This window comes from Psammomys obesus, unplaced genomic scaffold, assembly GCF_907164565.1.
Source record: "Psammomys obesus unplaced genomic scaffold, mPsaObe1.curated_primary_1811, whole genome shotgun sequence".
In the NCBI taxonomy this organism is placed as follows: domain Eukaryota; kingdom Metazoa; phylum Chordata; class Mammalia; order Rodentia; family Muridae; genus Psammomys; species Psammomys obesus.
The window spans coordinates 7,621,790-7,642,978 of record NW_026585587.1 but is presented as its reverse complement, the minus strand read 5'-3'; the positions used below and the strand labels follow the sequence as shown (position 1 = coordinate 7,642,978).

The 21,189-nt window shown below is 47.7% G+C and overlaps 1 protein-coding gene across 1 annotated transcript in view; it reads right to left on the bottom strand.

Moving 5' to 3' along the window:
- Susd4 (sushi domain containing 4) overlaps positions 1 to 19,037 on the bottom strand; it is a 119,736-nt gene extending 100,699 nt beyond the window's left edge. Inside the window, exons 1-2 of the mRNA XM_055609510.1 lie at positions 18,855 to 19,037; positions 18,075 to 18,257 (exon numbers count right to left, since the gene is read on the bottom strand). Coding sequence (XP_055465485.1) covers positions 18,075 to 18,222 — 148 coding nt within the window. The 5' untranslated portion in view covers positions 18,223 to 18,257; positions 18,855 to 19,037. The remainder of the gene's footprint in view (positions 1 to 18,074; positions 18,258 to 18,854) is intronic.
- Positions 19,038 to 21,189: the final 2,152 nt, after the last annotated feature.

The following is a 21,189-nucleotide window of genomic DNA, read 5'->3' as shown; positions in this document are numbered from 1 at the left end:
TTCCTGACTAAGGATCTCACCCCCAGCTGGCCTGTCTGAGAGTCATGGAATCTGGCTTCTACCTTCACACAGCAAAGTCTCAGTGATCACAGTGTGAACCCATATGACAACGTGACCAAGGGACGGTTTGGTATTTCTGTCAAAAGCATTTTTAACATACAGGAAGACAACTTCTGCTGCACAGAGGTGTGTTTGTTTGTTTGTTTGTTTGTTTGCTTGTTTGGCTTGTTTTTTTCCTAACACATGCTGGTATCCTCGCCCCAGCTTCCATGGGAGACTGGTTCTGGGACCACCCCCTACCTATACAGCAAAATCTGTGGATGCTCAAATGACCTATCAAAATGGGCATAGTGTTTGCATGCAGCCTGTGTCCACTCTCCTGTAGACTTTAAATCATCACTAGAAATGCCTAAGGCAGTTCAAGTGCTCTGCAAAGAGCTGTCACATTGTGTGTGTAAGGGATAGCGACAAGAAAATAGTACGTATGCGTGCTCAGTTGAGACACTTTTTCCCGCAAATATCTTCAGTCCCTATTTGACTGAATCCATGGGTGTGGAACTCATAGAGGACTGATTATAAATAAAGTTTCCAAACTCTCTCTTTTTTTAAATTATCAGGTCTTAAGCAAGACAAGCATCGTTTGTCCATTTTTTAAAATTCATCTGAAGGGGTGAGTTAATATTCTCATCTAAATCATTAACTTCTTCAGCCTCCTTTTGCTTCTGGGTATACTTTGATGTTCCACAACAGAGTTGGAAAACAACTTCTGCTCACTGACCCCCAAGTGTCTATGTGAGTGTGGACATTCACATGAAGTATGAGTGCCCCACACCAGGGCCCGCTCCTTATCACAGCAATCCTGAGTTTGTCCCTGTGCCCTGGAGTTTGTGAACTCTGCTAACAGGAGCCAACAGGGTGTGACTACTTTGCATCAAGGTACTCACACCATTTTCCTGGAAGGGCCTCCAGAATCCACCAAGAACGGCTGAGAACCAGGTTTTCATAAGTGGACTTGTGCACAGCAGCCGGTTGGTCCAGCCAATGGCCTTGGAACATCACAAGCTAAGAACCCCCACCACAGAAATGAACTTGCCAGGAAAAAGGAAGAAAACCTGCCATCTGTGAAGAGGTGTGATAGCTGTCTACACACGGGTACAAACGAACCCTGAAATGCCTCACCATTACTGAACGAGCAGCTTCTCCCATCTCGCTTGCTGTATACCCCGCTACGGCTCAACAGTCAGGGAGGCAGGTTTGGGCTTTTCTCTCTCCCCAGATGCTGACATCCCTGCTAGCCATCTCAAGGTAACCGTCTTTCTCTTTTCTCAGCAAGAGCTGAGGCCATACCATTGCCTTCTAGGCACATCTGGTGGTAAAGCCTGGTTCAGAATCACTACCACCACCCATTCTGTGGCTGGAGACGGTGGAGCCAGCAACGGTGCTCTGGGCAATGCCAGAAAGCAGCGTCACCCCAACAAGCTTTGAGCCTGGCAATGGACTACTCATGGCCCTTAGCCAAGCCTCAGGAGGACGGAAGAGCACCCACCAAGGGAGACCCTGGAAGACACATAGACAAGCTGGCTGGCACACATGGCGCTCGTGCACAAGGCCCTCACAGGAAGCTTCTCCGCTGCTATTCCCCCGTTGTCTGGAGGAAGAGGAGCGACGCTATGGAGAGAGAGGTCATGAGGATCCCAGTGGCAGCTCTGTCACTCACCAAAGAGTCATGATACCCCACCCCACCCTGCTCTCCGGGCTCACCGGCATTAAGCTGACTATGGAGGCACAATGCTTTAATACTTCAAACTCAAAAGGCCTGGATCTACCACAGATCTTCATGGTCGAGACACTCATTGGGTTCCTAATATTCATTACAGCACCCAGGGAAAAAAAATTAAGAGGCAAATCCAAGTTTCTTTATATTCAATGAAACCATCAGTTTATAGTGCTGGAAATGGCAGCATAATCATAGTTATAAACCCGTAATGCTTCAATATGTCACTGCAGCATGCTGAATTACAGAGATAGTAGAGACAAAGTGTTGCTCTTGCCTGTTTATTGGAATATTTCTCATACTGTCCACATTTTCAAAGGAAAAAAAATGAAGATGAATATTTTCCACTCATTATTTTCTACCAGCTCAAGATTCTGGAACCTGCCTGTTATTCATCTCCTGCTCTCCCACCCTGCCTCCAGCATGTAACAGGCTCCGAGAAGGTTGGCAGACAGTCCCACCTGTTCTAGACCTAACTACTCCTTCAATGCTTATAAAGACATGGCTTATCGGTAGAGGAGACTTCTGAACTGCAGTCTTTACCACCACCGGGCTGGGGCAGGATGAAGCTGAAAGAACAGCTCTCTCTGATAGGCTTCTCAGCCAATACTGTCTTCTCCCAGGACAACCCAAATCCTCTGTCAAAGCCGGTTAAGCACAAAACCTCCAGGGAAAGGCAAACACAAGGAGAAATCACTTCCCAGGGTCTTAAAAACTGTTCCTGTCTCTGCACAATCGCTCTCTGCAGCTTGGCCACAGCCTTACTTTAAACGGTTTGTTCTGAGCTGTAGATTTTTAAGGCCCCTTTTTCGTTAATGAACCCACAGGGGGGTCTGCTGAAAGCTTCAAACCGACCCTCTTCAGAGAAGTGCACACACTGCTGCCCACACCAGTCATGAGTGACCTTGGGGATGGTTTAGAGACTGCAGAGGCTGGTCTGTGGTGAGGCTGTGAATGTATGGGGTGTGCAAGCAGAGAGGTGGGCAGAAGAGCTAGACCCCACTCGACTCGGCTGCCATCCCCTCCAACAGTCTCTGTGAGGTCCTCTGTTAACAAACGGGCCATGAGTCTTAGTTACGGCCTGTCTTAGTTGCTTTTCTATGACTGTGATAAGACACCATGACCAAGGCAACTCACAGAAGACAGAGTTTACTGGAGGCTTACAGCTTCATAGGGTCAGAGTCCATGACTACCATGGCAGGGAACATGGTGCCAGGTGCCTTATAGTGCACCGCAATCTGATCCAGCTACAAAAATCATGCAGATGCCGGATTTTCTCTTAAATTGAAGGCATCTAGAAAGGGTGAGGTAGGGAAGGGGAGTGGAGAAAGAGGAAGGGGAGGAGAAGGAGGAAGAGAAAGAGGAAGAAGAGGAAAAGAGGAAGCAGGAGGAGAAAACACAAAGGCAGTGTTTTGACTAAAGACAAGAAAACGCCACAGAAGATAAATTCAAAACGACTTAAGCATACATTCAGAGGCGGCCTCCTATTACTCCAGCTATTAACCCATCGCTTCTCCTCAGGCTAAGTCCTCACAACAATTCAATATTTACCTGACCTAAACCAGGGACGGGCCCCCTGCATGGCCTGGGGAGCCACTTGCAATTGGCTTTCAGTGGCCAACAGCTGTAATCAAATAATGTGAGTGTCTAGCAGTAGGTCGATTAGGTTAGAGCAAACGCTTTGGCTCTCTAATTTAGGAAGCTGCAAATCTGAGCTTCCACCTCTTCTCTGCACCCCACAGTCAGTGTCTGCACACAGAGCTGACCTCAGGAAATGTTTGATGAGTGAGTTAGTGATACACATGAATAAGTCAATGAATAAATATCATGTAGCTTCCGTCCACCACCCCACACACAGCTCCAGGTGAATACACCTTTGTTCATAGTGATTCTCTTTCTCCACGTAACTACTGCATTGTGTCAGAACAAAGTTGGCCCCATCTATCTCCCGGAAGCCATCCCAGATTCCCCTCGGTTTGGATGAGAGCTCTGAGGCCTCAGAGCAGCTTTCTATCAGAATTAATATTTTCCTTCCTTGGGGATCTGCTCAGAAATGAACCACATCCTTCTGAATTCACAGTGAGTGTCTCAGCCCTCATTTCTGACTATATTTGGAGACAGAACCCTTACAAAACAATCAAGGTTAAATGAAGCCATAAAAGTGGGACCCAGACCTGACAGGGCTAAGTCCTTGTTAGAGGAGGCGCCCAGTTCAGTCCTCCAAATTCACAAAAACTGAAAAAAAGAAAACCAACTCCACACATGTGTCCCCCACCTCCACATGTGTGTTGTGGCCTGCATGCTCCCAAACATACATACCCATACATACACATACAAACACACACAATTTCTAAGCCCCTCTTTCTGTTCAATTCAGTGACATCACAGATCCTACCTCTAGAGGGCTTAATGATGAAGATCCTGTACACACTGATTCAATCACTACATAACAGGCAGTCTTCTGGGTGCTTTTTATAGGAAGTCATTTAACTCTCATAATATTCCTGTGGTGTGGCTGGGTGTTACTATCCCATTTCAGAGATGAAGAAGCTGAGACAGGGACAAGTCAGTTGTTCTACAAAGCCATTAAGCTGTTGAGCTGGGATTCCACCTTAGGGTGGGAATTTATGTCCCTAGGGCTCTTGCTCTTAGTGACTGTCTCAAACTGCCTGTCTTAGTTTCAGGGGGTTAGAGTCCATGACCATCATGGCAGGAAATATGGAAGCAGGCAAGCATGGCAGAGAGAGAGAGCTAACTCAAAATGGCACCAGACTTTTAAGCCCCCACCCCCCTGTGACACATATCCTCCAACAAGGCCACGCCTTCTAGTCCTTCTCAAATAGTTCCACTAATTGGGAGACAAGTATTCAAACATAAGAATGGGGGCCATTCTCATACCACCACACTGCCCAAAGGGGATGAAGACCTTGCTTTAACCTCATTGTTGGGACCATTGTTGTGGCCATCTCCCGTTAAGAATTCTTATTTAGTTTGGCCCACAAACAGTTCTTGGGGGACAATCATTTCACTGTAAATTCAAGGAACAATAGAAATGGACTTGGTACAACCTTGTGCATGGGAGTTAGCTCATGCAGTATTGCTGAGAACACCACCCCGTTCAGCAACATCAACACAGCAGGCACCAGAGAAAATGCCAAATATCAGAAGGCCAAGGCACATAGGAGGTGAGGCCTACAAACCGAAGAGCACAGTGAAGGCAGAAACCAGTAACTGGCTCAGCTTTTGATTAGAGTCCATGAAACCCACACTGCATGCAGGGACCTGAGAAAGACCAATTTTAACAGCAGCGGCCAACAACAGACTCAGAGGGACCTGCCCCTGACTGTGGCTACAGCCAAGGTGCAAAGACAGCCAGGGCAGAGATGCGGAAATTTCTGGAGCTCCTAATTACCAAGGTCTTCCTTCAGCTGGAGCACAGTGAGGGCATGAGGTCTGGGCACTCATTTCCATGTAAATGACAGCCGCAGCAGCAGCAGCAACAGCAGCAGATTTTCAGCAAAGCCATTCTCAAAGGGACAGATAAATGCTGCTACCTCGTAAAATCACACAAGACTCTGTGCTATCAATTCAAAGCCTAAGGATCAGGTTGTGTGTGTGAAAGAAGCCTTCCTCAAGTCAGGCTGGGGATTCTAGGAGCCCTCTCATGGTCAAGGTCTGAGGGGGAGCAGAAGCTGTTTTCACAGGGCTGCCTTCCTGGAGGGCCCTGAGATCAAAACAGAGGATTTCCTGTCAATCATGAGGAACTAGGAATCCCACGGCCAATCAACAGCCTACAGGTGTCCAATAGGTGCATCCTACTCTCCAAGCTACAATGAAGAATCCCAACACTTAGATGTAGCGTGTAGTTGGAGGTGAGAGGAGACTTTGTTCAACAAACACAGCACCAAGAGGTTCTCAGGTGTGTCACCCATGGACCACAGACTGCACGCCACTGAGGATGGCCATGGATACAGCCCAAGACAAAAACCACACTGTTAGGAGACTTTTTTTTTTTTTTTTTTTTTTTTTTTTACAGTTTTTCTTCACAAGACAATCCACCCTGTTCTTGAGTCTGAACTTGGCCGGTGACATCACATCACACTATCAAACAGTTGGACCCACTTGTGTTAGATCCCAAGGCAAGGTCCCAGCTCACCCCACCATCGAACTAAGCGTGCAGAGGTGGAGCCCTCGAGCCCATGTGCTTCCACCTAGAAAGACTATGCTGGCTAGCAGGGAGGCAGAGCAAGAGACACACAGAGTAAGTCCCTCACACGTGAGCCCTCCTTCACAGGAGCTGTAATGACTTGCTTTGCTTAATTCCCCTTTTCCTGGGGCTTCTGTCAGCGCACAAAAAGAGCTTACAGCTATCGAGAAGTTCCTCTCGGCGGTACAAGGACCTTCTTCAACTCAGACATGACTATTCGCCGAACACTTAGCACATCCCATTTTGCCTCATCTCATGAGTTTCTGCAGGGTCAGAATTCACGGGGAGGCGCTTTTTACATTATGCAGAGCATTTTCCCGCTGGCCATTCCTACTTAGGTAGGTAAAAGGAAAAAGTGGTTACCGGTGCGGTGGAAAGGAACCTCTTTCCAGACATCCAGGTAGGAATCACTGCGTCATGTTCACCAGAGGCCTCTGGCCCTATCCCTGAGAACCCCCACGCCCTCCAACCCTGCCAGGTGCCTAGCAGCAAGGAGACAGATGCACAGGAAAGACTGTCACACAGCATGGAGCACACAGAAAAACCTCAGCACCACAGGAGTAAGAGATGGCTGTACGAATGGGGTGCCCTGCCACCAGGCACACAGGAAGGGAAGTGTCCATGGCTGCTCACAGGCGCTGGAGGCCCCGCTCAACCCCTACCCTTTTGGCCTTCTCCTCCCACCAAAGACTGGGAACATTCCAAGTGTTCTTCCGTTGAGCTCAAGCCTGTCCGTGTGGATCCTCCAGCCCCTGCATTACTTTTAAGTTGGAACCAAAGCCTCATAAGAAGCAACATAAAGGGAGGAAGGATTTACTTTGACTTGAGGTTTGGAGAATAGAGCCCACCATTTTGGGGAAGCCATGACAGCAGGCCACTCCATGGAGGGTGACTGAGAAGTGAGATGGGGTGTGTGGCCAGGATTTCTTACCTTTTCAGTTCTCTAGGGAACAAGATGAATAGATGAGAACAAGGCTTCGCTGTAACCCTCAAGGCCCACTGCACCCTAAGTGACTCACTTCCTCCAGCTAGATTCTGCTTCCCAGAGGCTCTATATAACCTTGCAAACCAGCAGCACTAACCTAGAAGCCAAGTGTTCAAACACATGTGTGCTTGCTAGCTTTACATCAACCTGACACAAGCCAGAGTTATCTGAAAGGGGGGAGCTCCCATGTGTTCTACCTGTAGGGCATTTTCTTAGTGGCTGATGGAGGATGGCCCAGCCATTGTGAGCAAGGCCATCCCTGGGCTGGTGGTCCCAGGTTCTGTAAGAAAGCAAACTGAGCAAGTCAGTAAGCAGCATCCCTCCAAGGCCTCTGCCTCAGTTCCTGCCTCCAGGTTCCTGCCCTGCTTGAGTTCCTGCCCTCACTGCTTTTAATAATGAACTGTTAGATGGAACTGAGAGAAATAAACCCTCTCCTCTCCAAGTTTTCATCACTATAACAGTAATGCTGACTATGACAACACAAAACCTGTAGGGGACATTTTACATCCCAAATGTAACAGATCCTCCTGTAACTTTCTTCCTCCTGGCTTGGTTTTCTGTCTGGCTGGCACAGACATCCAGAATTTTGACTCACTAAAACATTATCCTAATAATAACATAAAAATAACATAAAAGCTCCCAAACAGGAGGGAGCATTCAATAGCCTGAATCAAGTGTATTCGGTTTTGCTTTTAAATTCTTATTAGTATCAATATTGATGAGCTGCACAGCTCCTCAGCCTCCAGGCTGGCTTTTCCTCCCAACACTGCATCTTCCACTTCTCTCCCACACTCCCTTCCTGGGAAAGCCCAGCCCCTCCCACAGCCCTCCCACATCTTCATCTCCCAGCCCTAACGTATCTCCTGAGCATCGAACTGAGTTCTCAGCTGTCGGATGGACAGATGGTGACCCAGTGTGCGTGCCGAGAGCAAGGCAGCCCCCTCCTGGCTGGCAGGACAAGGCTAAGAGAGTAAAGTCGGCAGTGTCTCTTCCGGATGTGTCCCTTCCTGTTTACCTGAGTGGCAGTGGCAGGGCACACCCTCCCTGATGCCACCCCTCACCAGCGGCCCCTCCAAAGGAGCACTGCCAGGCTGTCAGCCGCTCTTCCTCTCTGCCAACCTCACATCCTACTGTCTGCCTCAGTTCGTTCTGCCTCTCTGCAGTCTTTCCTTCTGCTTAGTTCTCTCTACTTGAAGCCCTCTGCATGTCCCTCCTGAGTCAATACAGTTGTTTCCTAACTGCCCCTGAGAGAATAGAAATTTTCAGAGGGCAGGGCTTTGTTTCCAACCGTATCTGCCACCTCGTCTTGGATAGATGCGTGATAAATATTTAATGAGCAAAGGTTTCTCTACATCTCTATCTTCCACACTACTAAAAAAGAAAAAAAAAAAAAAAAGCCATTGCTAAAACAAAATGAACCAGATTGTGCCATGCCCCTGCAGGCCTATTTTTGTAGGTTCTCATCCAAGCCCCTACGTGTTATGGCTAGCTGGGCACGTCGGTCCAACCTACCCTCTGCGTGTGCACTTTACCAAGGCGACCGTGAGCCATTTCTTGCCTTTGGTGCATTCTTTCTCCCCCGAACCTCTGTTCAGTAGCACTGTTCTCCCTTCTCAGAAAAACTCATCTTCCAATACCTTCTCTGGCTGGAAAATTATTTTATTGATCAAGGCTTGGCTCCAAAGCCTTTGTGTTTTGTAAGCCTCCACCCCTCCCCAACCCAGAATCTCAGAGATATTTCCACTAAGAACCGACTGTACCAAATCATGGTGGTTAGTTCTATGGGACCGCTGAGACCAAGATTCAGTAGCTGTGCAGTGAATACGCACACTGGCCATCTACTTTGGCCTGTGAGGTTGAGTGTGAATTTGTTATCCCACAGCAGCACAGAAAATGCAGCAAATGTTCATCATTAGTTTGTTCCCAGGGATGCTGGCACCTTGGGGAGTTATGACACACACACACACACACACACACACACACACATAAAACACACAGTTGATTCTCACAGCACCCAGGGAAGCACCTCCTTTTCACAGATAATAAAACCAAGGCGGCAAGTAGGTTACCATCCATCCTTCTGCCCAGTGGTGGTAACAGCAACACAAACTGATTACTCTCTGTGAGATGCTGTTTCTCCCACGTGCTTGCCCCTAGAATCTATAGCAGATCCACCAAGTCAACATTGAAAGTAAGCGAGTGCCTTCCATCTGCAAGGCAGTGCTATAAATGAGATGACACAGGGAAAAACTGCCCCCTGCTTCTAATCCAATGCAAACAGGGCGGTGGGTGGAACCCGGGCAAGACATTTAAAAGGCCACAAAATAACTCACAACTGAATTCTCCTTAACCAGATAAACTAAACCTTTCCTAAAACTTGTTCCCCTCTTTAAATATAATTCGATACAATTTAATTGACAGGGGAGTCCCCATCAGCTACTGAGTCCATACTGCTATACCACGACCTACATTTGCAGAAGCCTCCTACCATCCTCCAAAAAACTTTGTGGGTGTGTGTGTTGTATACATATGTATGTGCTCATGGGGAATGCACATGCCTGTAAGTACGCATGGTGGGGAGTAGGGGCTGGTCAGGTTTCTTCCTCCCTATCTCTCTTCCACATTTTTAAAAGTTTATTTCTCTTCTTTTGCATAGATGCATGTTTTGCTTGCTGATGTGGACATGTACCACAAGCATCAGATTCCCTGGAGCAAGAGTTATAGACAGTTGTGAGCTGTGAAATGGGTGCTGGGAACCCAACCTGGGTCCGCCGTAAGAGCAACAAGTGCTCTTAACTGCTGAGCCATCTCTCCACCCACCACAGACAACTTAGTTATTGAGACAGGGTCCCCTACTGAACTCAGAGCTCGCTGATGGCTCACTAGCTGGCTAGCAAGCCCCAGGGGTCCTTTCTTCTCCACCTCCACAGCAGTGGTATACAGGTGTACACAACTGGGTTAGCCTGGCTCTTTATGTGACTGCTGTGGAGCTGAATACAGGGTCCTTGTGCCTGTCCAGTGAGCACTTCACCAACTGAGCCACCTCCCAGCCGCCAAATCTTATCTTAAAATATATCTGTGGGTTGGATTAAGTTATTAAGATTCCATGTTAGTTAACAGAAAGCCTCAGAAAGGGTAACTGGAAAATCTTTCACAAGATTAAGCCCACCAGATTTCCATAAAACCAGTGGAAACTGTTATCTATCTCACAATATTAATTAATTATTCAATTTATGTCAGAATCTCCCAAGTTTAGAAGCTTAGAGTCTAGAAACTTCTTCTACGTTCTTCACTGAAAACTTGAATTTGACAACTATCTAAATCAGCCCCTGTGCTGAGAGAACACCAACATTAAATCCACTCTAAGAATATGTTTTATATCTTTCTTAAAAGAAACCTTCCCTCTTACTGCCTCACTCAATCCAACCACACTTCCAATGTAGCCAGACCAAAGAAATAAGGTTGTTGTGTATTTTGTTACTATTAGAAACAAATAAGCAACAACAAAAACATAGTTCATGAGTGACCTTCCTTGTCCAGCACTTCTTCCACAATGGAGATTCTGGGAGATAAAATCCAACCATCTCAAATAGAAGCAAAAGATGGCCAAGCACAGCCTTCTTCTCTGAAGAACCTCACCCTTCCTCACCCTCCATTACAAAGCTCAGTTTATCGGAACAATGCTGAAGCGACCGCTGACCAAGCTTGTGACTTCTTGGCAGTCCATGCGTGGAGACTCGGGACATGTTCCTATGCGAAGGCGGGGTCACAGAAGTGCGTGGCCTGTGGGGCTGCACACTCCTCCAGCCTCTCCACAGTGGAGCAAGCAGAGGTTCAGTCACTGCTGTGTCCCCAGGTTTCACGTCACTTCTAAATAATGTCAAGAATTTGCTTTCATTTGACTTCTCTGACGTTCCCAATTTACCTCGTTTAAGATTAATAAAGCAATTACAATACTCCCAATTAAGAAGCTCCTTTAAAATGCACTTTCAATTCCAGTTGGTGAGCAACTCAATTATTTCTATTTGTTTTTCTTCTTGAGTGGGTAACTTCTCTTACAGCAGTTCAGACATTTTTTTTTTTTTTTAGAATAAATGAAAACCGGGGCCCAACTCCTCCTAAAATGCAGCCTCAAGCTCATCTACCCAACATGCCTCCCTGGGCAGGAGAGCAAGCACAAGTGACTCTCAGATCTTATTCTTCCACCCTATCTTACTATCTTATTCTTCTGCCAGATGTAACTCTTCAGGAGAGAAATGTTCACTGACGCCCAAAAGTCCTAGTTGCCACTGTCTCTCTACTCCTCAGGGTTTGGATTACAGGTGTGTGTGCCTCTGTGCCTTGCTTCCCACTCTGGCTTCATTTGACCATTTGTAGACTCTAAGAGAGCAACGTTACTGAAGATGTCTCTTAAATAAAGGTGTTAAAGACAGGAGAGATAGTCAAAATCTCCTCCTGGTGTATTCACAAATTACAGGCGGTGATACATACCAAAACTGTCTGCCCCACTTTTTCCACTCCTTTAAGCACATGTTAGCTAGGGGATCATGAACCCGTCGGAAGCACATGGAAACTGCACGGAAAGCTGTTACAAATGTTAGAAAGGGGCAGTGAGCATGCGTGTCACTGGCAGGGGTATCAGGGAGCAGGCACCCCTTTACTCTGAGCAGGTGAGAGTCAGGCAGCATCCCCTTCTGACGCCAGGGATGTCCATTATCTACTCAGTCCAAGCTTCAGGCACCCCAGCCTCTAATTTACCCAGGATTACCGACTTTTCTGTGGACTCACAGTATCTTTATGGCCCTTTCTGGTCACAATGCCAGAGCTCCTTTATGTCGTGGTAGGGAAGGCCCATTTTCAAACTGCTTGATAACCTCAGCTTAACGGGACATTTTTTGAGTTAACTATCATAAAACAGTATGTTGGGTATTGGAATCATCATGTCTTGGCTTACTAAAAGAAAAGCCAAAATGAAAATGACAAGTGGCTTAATCGTGCCATCCCTCAGGCTCCTCTTCTATTCCATAAGGATAAAAATGGGATATGTCATGCACACTCACTGTGAGCAATAAATGAGGGAACATATCTAAGGTATGGAAATAGGTGTTGGCACATACAAAGCGTGCTCTAGGCATTTGCAGTATTACTGACAATTTGGAAATGTTAATCAATCGATCAGATTTCAGCCAGTTTAACATTGGTTCCCATCTTTTCTCACTCATCTGTGGTTAGTGTTAGTTGAACGGCTTGTTCATGTGGACACGGACCAATAAGTAGATAAGCGTTACGTCAGATCCAGGAGACTATACGTCTTACAGATGTTGCTGTGTGTCTTGGTGGAAGGCGACTGTGACTGTAAATAACCTAAAAAGCCTATTCATTCGCTATTTCTTTTCTTCGGTTCAGAAGCAGAGATCCCAGTGACCTATTTAGATATACTCTCACCCTGTGTGATTATTTCAATTATCAAACACTGAATGAGCTTCCAAAATCAGGCAAGGGAAAAAAAAAAAAAGAGGCAATCTGAAAGCTCACTTTTCTCATCAGTATCAATAAATAACAATAGATTTTAAACTGAACTAAAAATCTGTATTCAGAGAGTTTTGTGTAAGTGGTCTGCATTTAAACTTTTGAGAAGTTTTGTGTATTTCCCTGGGAGCAAAAACTGAATGTCCTTATTTATGTATTTCCAGGGCATGCAACAGAACCAAATGATGGAAGGGAGAGATGGAAAAAACAGCTAAGAGCTTGGAACCCAACAATTCCTAAAAGTCCTCCTTATTGTGAGTGTACGTTCCTGGATTCCCACTGGATGTTTAAAATCATGAACAATATCAAATCCCACATACTATACTTTGCTTTATCCTATACATAGTCACTTATGATAAAGTTAAATTTACATGTTAGGCATAGTAAGGACTTAACAATATCAAACAATAGAACAGAACATTTATAACAATGTGCTATAATACACAGGTTCTGTATATTATCTCACGGGATCCTATTGCATTATAAAGGACAACTTATATTTCATGCAGGAGGAACTGGGAAGGTTGGTGAAAGACCTCCTCATGCTACTAAAAATACTCACCTTTTGTTGCTTATTCTAGAATTTCCCACTTAATATTGTCAGGCCACAGTGATAACTGGCAACTGAAATCACGGAAACAAAACTGCAGACAAGGGCCGACTACTGTAACAGAGGTCCATGCAACAAACTACAATAAAAGCATCCATGATATGGAAGAAATGGAGCCAAACAGAAGTGATACAATCTGCCCAAAGCCATGCAGCCATGTAAGGGCAGAAAGCTGACCTTGAACTCTGTTCATGCTGTAAAGAATGCAGAGCCGTTGTTCTCCTTTGAAGGACTTCTGGAAGCACTGAAAAAAATATCTCGGACACCAAGATCAGAATAGCATAGCTGCTTTTCTCCACTTCCAATCAGTGCCTACTGGGTCATGATCTTCGTCTGCACTCACTGTTACTCTCCGGAATTAAAGGAACCCCGAGTCTCTCTGCTTAGCCTCATCTCTTCTGGCTTGCTGCAGGAAATCTTTCTTCTGCATCCCAAAGCTTTCAGGTTTTACCCTGTCAATAAGCTGAGCTTCCAGCCTGCTTAAATCACCAAAGGCTTTGTTGAGGAAAAATATGCTAGAGTTCTGGGAGTTTGGGACCTTGTTGACCAGGTTCAGCTTGAAATCATGGATTTCAGATACAGCATTGCAGGAAAAGCTTCTACTCAACAACATATATATATTTTTTTTCTCAATAAAACTCCAAGACATTTACTCACATCTACAAACCAGTTGATCACTCAGAAAGTACTTGTTTCTATCTTCTGGCACATAGATCATGACCCAAATGAGAGCTCACAGGCCTAAATTCAGAAAGAACTGTAACGGGTGTGCTGACTCAGAAACAGGGGAGTGGGAAGCACAGCCTGCCTGGCATTACACTCCCGCTCCAAACTCTTCGCTGGGTCCCACTGCCTGACAGGAGACCCTCAAGACTCCAAGTTATCTGTCCTACACATCGATCTGTTGTAGTCATATATTCTGCACTCCTCAGGCTATGATCTCTGGTGAACCCAATCATGTGACCATCTCCACATCTCTGTGAGGGATATCTCCACCACCCCCTCCCACCCTAAGCATCACCCTGTCTCAGAAGCCCTTCCTGATTTCTTTCCCAGCCTCCCCAGACCACCTCCAACTGGATGTGGCCTTGACTTTTCATAACTCATCCACTCACAGTGATTGTTTTCTAAGTGGGGTGAAGTAGGAATTGGGGTGTCCTTTTTCTTGCTTTCACTCAACATCAGATGAGCATTTTTTATGAATCAGATGCTGCACTAGTGGCTAAAAATGTCAAGGGTCCTTACCCTCACTGAGCTTACAATGTATGATGAAAGGTTGCCTCTAGAAGCAACAAGAGCACAGGGGAGAGAAGAATTTGCTGATTAGAGAAGTATGAGCTGATGATGCTTAGGCTATACCTTAACATTGTTCTGGGGGGAGGGGAGAATATAGCTCTAGTATTTAAAAGCAAAATGTAAGCAAGAGGCCTTGGTTTGAAGTGGGTACAAGTACTCATTGTTTATTGAATAAACACAGCAGAGATACCCAAAACTATTGTCTTTGCGACAAATTCTTCATGACCTTCTGCATCTGTGGCAGTTCCATCCCAATATCAACTTCCTAAGACTTAGAAAATCCTCCTTATTGTATACACAAGGAAACTGAGACACACAGGTACATGTGAGCACACACACACACACACACAAAAATCCTCGAAGCTATCAAGTGTCAGAGTCCACCCTGAGTTCTCAATAATGAAGAAGTTCACCTTTGAAGAGTAATTTGTAGAGCAGAGTCTAGGTCCTCTTGCTATACATCTGTATGGACCACTCCAGTCACCCCTCAAAACCCAGGATGCTTCTGGGAAAGCATACTGAGGCAAAAGAAGAAAGCAACTGAAGCCATCGTCCACAAAGATTTTGGACACAGCAGGGTCCCATAGCCCTCCATGAGCCTGGAAAGAGTCTGCTCAGGATAACCATTTTCAGAGGCTCCAAATGAAGAGAATAACAAAAGACAGCCCGGAGAGAGCCACCCAAAGTCACTGCAACCCAAGCCAGGCTTATAAAAGCTATCCTAGGGCTCAAAGAGTTGAATTGGATCTCTGGCTTCCCAGGACAAAGCATTTCAGTTTTGATGGAGTTCTTTTCTCTCTTGTCTTTTGTCTGGTCATTTTCTCAATTTCTCCCTTTCTAGTTGAGGCTTTTTCTGTAATACTTATATTGGGCACAAGCTTTCTCCCCCCCCCCCAGCTCAGACTATTATATCTCGCTATTGTGGTGTTCTTTTTCCTCTGAAAGCAATCAAAAATGAAAATCCACATTTCAGAACAGTGTCTATTAAATATGCACCTTTTGTGGGTTAAAAAAGGAAAGCACTCTCTGAGGGCTGATTTCAGCTGTGTTTCACCTACAGATTAGATACTGGGTGAGACTTGTGCTCCCTAGCAGGCCATTTGCATCTGGTAATTGAGAAGGAGGTCAGGATGTCTGATGTCTGGAGTTAGAAGCAACTTATTCTAAGGAATACCTTAGTCTAAAGTATTGCTAGTCAAACTGTGGTCCTTATACCAGCAGCAAAGGCTTCACCTGGGAGCTTATTGAATATGCTCCCTCGGGGCTGAAAAGACGACTACAAAGTTAAGAACACCTGACACTCTTCTAGAGGACCTGAGTTCAAATCCCAGCAACCCAGTTTGTGCAGCTCATAACTGCCTGTACCTCAAGGTTCAGGAGACCCAGCACTCTCTTCTGGTCTCCTAGGGAACTGGCACAAATGTGCCAGATACTAGAAATGAAAACTCTCAGGGAGCACCCAAAGCCAGTGGAATCTGGATCTGTCTGTTGACAAGATCCCAGGTTATTTGCACACACACGTGGAAGTTTTCAGAGCAGAGTTTTAGAGTAAAGGCAACTTGGAGAGTCCACAGATTTCTTGTCTAAATAAGTAAACCTATTTAGTTGATGGCTTAGGATGTCACCACTGTCCTTTCCTGCCCAGACTGTGGATTCATGCAGGAATCCTGAAATGACAAGTATTCCTCTGAATATCAGTATCAGACGAAAGAGAGTTGAAGGTGAGATCAGGCTGGTGACCACCATTCTGTAGTGGATGAGCCCTAGAATGAAAGGGTTCTGACACTGAAGGGTCACAGGGAACCCTCACTCCCTCTGTTTTTAAGGCTCTGGGAAGGGATAGAGAAAGACACCACCGTACAAACTGCAAAATGACTGGTGAGTCCGACAGGTCTTGGTAAACTGAACTGAGAAAGTCCTAAAAACAACACTGGATGAAACCAAGAGCATAGCCTCTCACTGCATCCCCTGCTCAGGCCTCACACAGCCAAGAACAACAGCAGACACATGGAGATGGACTCCGATTAGCTCATTTGTCATCCACATGGGAGCCAGGGACTGGGAAGACAGACAATGATGTGGACCCGGTTGGAAGGACTGGAAGCTAGAACTGAAAAGCAAGGTAAGAGAAAGAGATCCAGGCCTGCGCAGTGGTGGCCTGGAGGCACAGTTAGTATCAGCAGGGGAGAAAGTCCTGGCAGGCCACAAAGACCTGGTCTGGGCTCACATTCGACCTTGTCCTCTGTGAAGATGCCTGCCTCTGAGAGACATTTAGTAAAAACTGAAATAACACCGCCAAAAAGTTACTCCTTTAAAAAAAATAATAAAATAAAAACCTCCACCCACCCGCCCACCCCGTCCAAAGCAAAAGCAAAGGCTTTCTCCACAATTCTGACTCCTTGCACACCACAATAAACAATTGTGTGCCCTAGGCATCATATGGCTGCCCATGTGGGATGCCTCAATTACTGACTACTCTGTGTTAAGGCCTGTGTTGTCATTCTCCTCCCCCAGCTTTGCTAAATTTCCACTCGTTCATTCAGCCCATCAGAGACCTTCAAAGTCTCTGAAACAGCAATATTTTCCAACATGGAAATGCTTCATTTATGCCAAGCAATCCTTGTTTCTCGTGTAATGGCAAGCTACTCAGGCATCCACAGCATTTCGGCTATGAGAATGCAAATCTGTCCTTCACATGCCCACATCAGCAAGCTCTCAAGGAATACTTGGAACAGACAGACATGGTGGACAGTGGTGCATAAGGGAGATACTTCAGGGGAGTCATTCAGACAGAAAGTTCATCTGTCTTCCTCCACGACAACCAAAAGATGCCCTCTCTCTTGAAATCCAGTATGTTATAGATTTGCCGCCTACAGAGACTGGGGCTATCAATTTTATTTCGGAACTTCCACTTCATAGAAGAGTACTTGACCTGATCCCCCCTGTAAATCAGACCTCTCAGGAAGCAATCTTCCACAAACACACCCGAAAGAAATCCCTACAAGCCTCCCCCAACCCAACAGCCAACTGAGGTGCCTCAACACACCGTCTCCAAGAAAGAGAAAGTTAACTTTCAAATAAACCTGTCCTTCAACTAGTCTGACCATATTTTCAGGCCCTTCACATTCTTAAAGGTGGATATTCTAAAGCTGTTCAAATCCAGAAGCCCAGACCTGACCTGTCTGCAGAGGGCAAAGACTAAGGGTCAAGCATCCACAAATATACCGCTTTATACCGCTTTTCTTTTCTTTTCTTTCTTTCTTTCTTTCTTTCTTTCTTTCTTTCTTTCTTTCTTTCTCTCCCGCTCTCCTTCCTTTCTCTCTCTCCTTCCTTCCTTCCTTCCTTCCTTCCTTCCTTCCTTCCTTCCTTCCTTTTTCTTCTTCTATCCCCCTTTTTCCTTTCTTGGCCAAAATGAAAATAACGGACCAGGCTTTTTATCCTTCCTTCAAAAAAGCCCAACCGGACTGCCAGAGGGTGGGCGAACCTACACCGATTCCACACATTTTTCTGTGAACGCCAGGGGTTTTGCAGAAGGCTGGGACACGGGGATTCTGTTTCTCAGGCACCCCTAAAGTCTGCATGTATGCAGAAGGCGCAGTGCTGTCCTGTCAGCACAGGCTCGCCTCCCTGCTGGGCCATCCAAGGTTCCCCCCATCACAGCGGGGTCACTCACCACCCGTGAGCTGCGCAGGGCCAAAGCACAGCGCCAGTTGAAACCACAGGATCACTGCCAAGAGTCTCTGGGGGGACTGAGGCTGCTGTTGCTGCAGCTGCTGCTCTAGAAATCCATCTCCATTGCTCGGGTTCATTCCATGATACATCTTTCATCCACAGAGGGCATCCAGCTTGCAAGAGTCTGCAACCAGGAGCGGAACACAATACCCCGGGTTGCCCGGGCTCCGGGGCCACGCTCTCCTTCCTCCGCCCTGGGGACTGGCGCCTGGGCTTTGCGGGCTCCATCCCGGTTCGCCCCTACGCAGCCCCCGCCCCCTTTCCACTGCGAGATCCTCCCTGCCACCCCCCATGCAGGGTCCAGAGAGTAGCAGCCACCATGGGATACTGCGCGTGCGGGAGGGATGGAGGAGGGGAGAGGGGACAGGGGTTAGTGCACACTGGCTCTACGCTGCTCCCCGGGATTCAGCGGTTGTGATCATGACAGGACAGTCTAAAGCCTTCTAGCATCAAGCGGCTGAGGAAACACTTTTCCCGGGGCCTGTACATTTCACTCTCAGGAATCTCACAATGTGCCCCCTGCTGCCCCCGGCTACTTCTCTGCTTTCCCAGGGATTGGGAGGGTCCTATTGCCCCCAGTCCTCTCGGAGATCTGAGCTGTGATTTTTATTTTAAAAATTCCTCCCTTAGGGGTGCTGAGCCAGGAGCCAACTCGCCCAGCCCGGCCTGCGCGCGCCTCCCCAGGGCAGGCAAGCCCCTTCCGGGCTCCGGCTCTTCTTACCTGTGGGTCTCATGCATGCAGCTTCCTTCCCTCCTCCGCCTCCTCCCCCCGCTAGTCTAACCCGCATCTGTGCGCGACCTCTGCTGCCGCCGCTGCGCGAGCCAGCGAGCGAGCAAGAGGGAGAGCGAGGGAGCGAGACGGAAGGCTTGGCGGCTGCCGGGCTACACCGCCCCCGCCCGTCCCGCCGCGCGCTCCCTCCCCGGGCTCCCCCGAGCGGCCGGGGGCGGGGGTGACGAGGGCCGGGGCTGCGGGGCTGCGCGCCCCCGGGGAGGCGCCCGCGCCCCCGCTACCTGAGCTCGGGAGCGCGCGGCGGCGGCGCGGAGCAGGGGAGGAAGGGATGGGGCCGGGGCGCGCGCGTTGGGGGGGGGGGGGGGGGGGCGGGGGGGGCGGGCCCGCGCGCGCCGCGGCGGATCCCAGCCAGCGCCGGTAGCGGGGGGTAAGGGGGGGAGATGGCGAGGGCGGAGGAGGACGCCGCGGCCAATGGGAAGCCGGCGCGCCTGCACCTGTCGGGCACGAGTCGCCAGGCGGCGGCACACTTTCACCAACACACGCACACTCAGAGGCGAACAGACATACGCAGGCACGCGCACACGGGCACTAGCGCAGGTCTGCACCGCGATCCTTCACCGGTAGCCTCTGTGAGCGCCACAGTAGGCTGCGACCGCCACAGGATCCCGCCTAGGGCCGGCACCTAGGACAGGGTTAACTTGAATGGGGAGGAGTAAACTCCTTGCTAAAACCTCAAGTTCTCAGGGATCCTGAGCACCTCCACAGGGTGTGCACTTCTCCTAGAGCCCAGAGGATGGCCCAAGGAGGTTTGGGTCTCTGTACCCAGCCCCTTGGCCCCGCGGCGTTTTCCCTCTTATCTGCGTTGGAGATGCAGGCATCTCTCAGCGCTTTCTCTTGGGGGGCCTTCTCTCCGAGGGAGGAGAGTGACCGGCGATGAGGTGATGGGTTCCTATACGGAAAGCTGGGTATGACCCGAAGGAGGGGCTTATTTCCTGTAGGTAAGAATCCAAAGGGTCAGGAGTCCCGAGAAAGAACGTGCTCCTGGTCAGGGGTTCTTTTCTGGTGCTAAGTTCAGTCTGCTGCAAACTCTGCTTTCCCAACCTTTGCTGTTCCCCAGCGGGCTAGGCCTCCCTCTGCGGGCTGGGCTCCGAGGGAGGGCCCAGGTTCCAGCCGCGGTGATTAAGGGGTTTGTCCTAATGAGGTGGTGCCGGCAGGCAGTATTTTCGAACCACTGGCACTCCATTATTCTGTAGCAATTTGTGGATATGAAAAACCATGTTTCTGATACAGCCACCAAATCATCCCGTCCTTCTATCGACTTTTCCAAAATCTTACACACTGAAGGTAGTTGGGAAATTACAGCTTTTACTGTGAGGCTCTTACTGCAAGTGATTTTAACAAATTCTTGCAAGAGAAATTAGCTTTTAGTAGATAAATCTAGTTCAATTTTTTTTTCGATTTGTAAAATTGAGATGTCAGCTTTGCACAGAGTAAGTTTAACATTTTTGCCTATCATAAATGCATTCCTGCTAAAGCATGTACTTTGAGGCCCCAAAACATTATTTGGGCATTTTTTCTGTGTTTCCAAGGACCTGAGAATGTTCGCTGTAAATTGAATATTTATTCCAGTTTATTCGCAGTAAAATGCCTACCCTTTTAAAATAGCTGTCAAATCCACAAGGCACAAGATACGTTTGTTGACCATGCAACAAATGTATCTGAAATCTGTGGTTTAGCCGCAGCAGTTGGCTTGTACAGAAAGCCAAGTCCAACAGGAACATCCAAGTTCATCTGGCCCAAGCATGGGATCTATGCTTAAGTCTCCTTCCTGACACAGTGGTATCTAGCTGGAGCTACTGCTCTGTAGCTGACCACTTGCCTAGCACTTGTGTGAGGCTCGGGGCTCCACTCCTGGCACCACAGAAATTAAACTACTTCTGACCAAGATTATGTAGCCTCATCCCGTTCTCTAGAGAGCCTGATGTATTAGCTGATAGCACTCAGAAAAGCCTTCCTCGTGTGGGACTGCTCTGCTTTGGTTTTCTGTTGCTGTGACAAAACACTGAGCAACAGCAACTTGGGAGGTGAAAGGTTTGCTCAGCTTACATCCCAGCACTGAGGAAAGCCAAGCCAGGAAACTGAAGGCAGGAACTGAAGCAGAGACCATGAAGAACTCTGCTTACGTGCCAGCTTTACTTCCCATGGCTTTCTCAGCAGGCTTGCTTATTACAGCTCAGGCCCACCTGCCCAGAAGTCACACACGCACACACGCACACACACACGCACACACACACACACACACACACACACACACACACACACACAC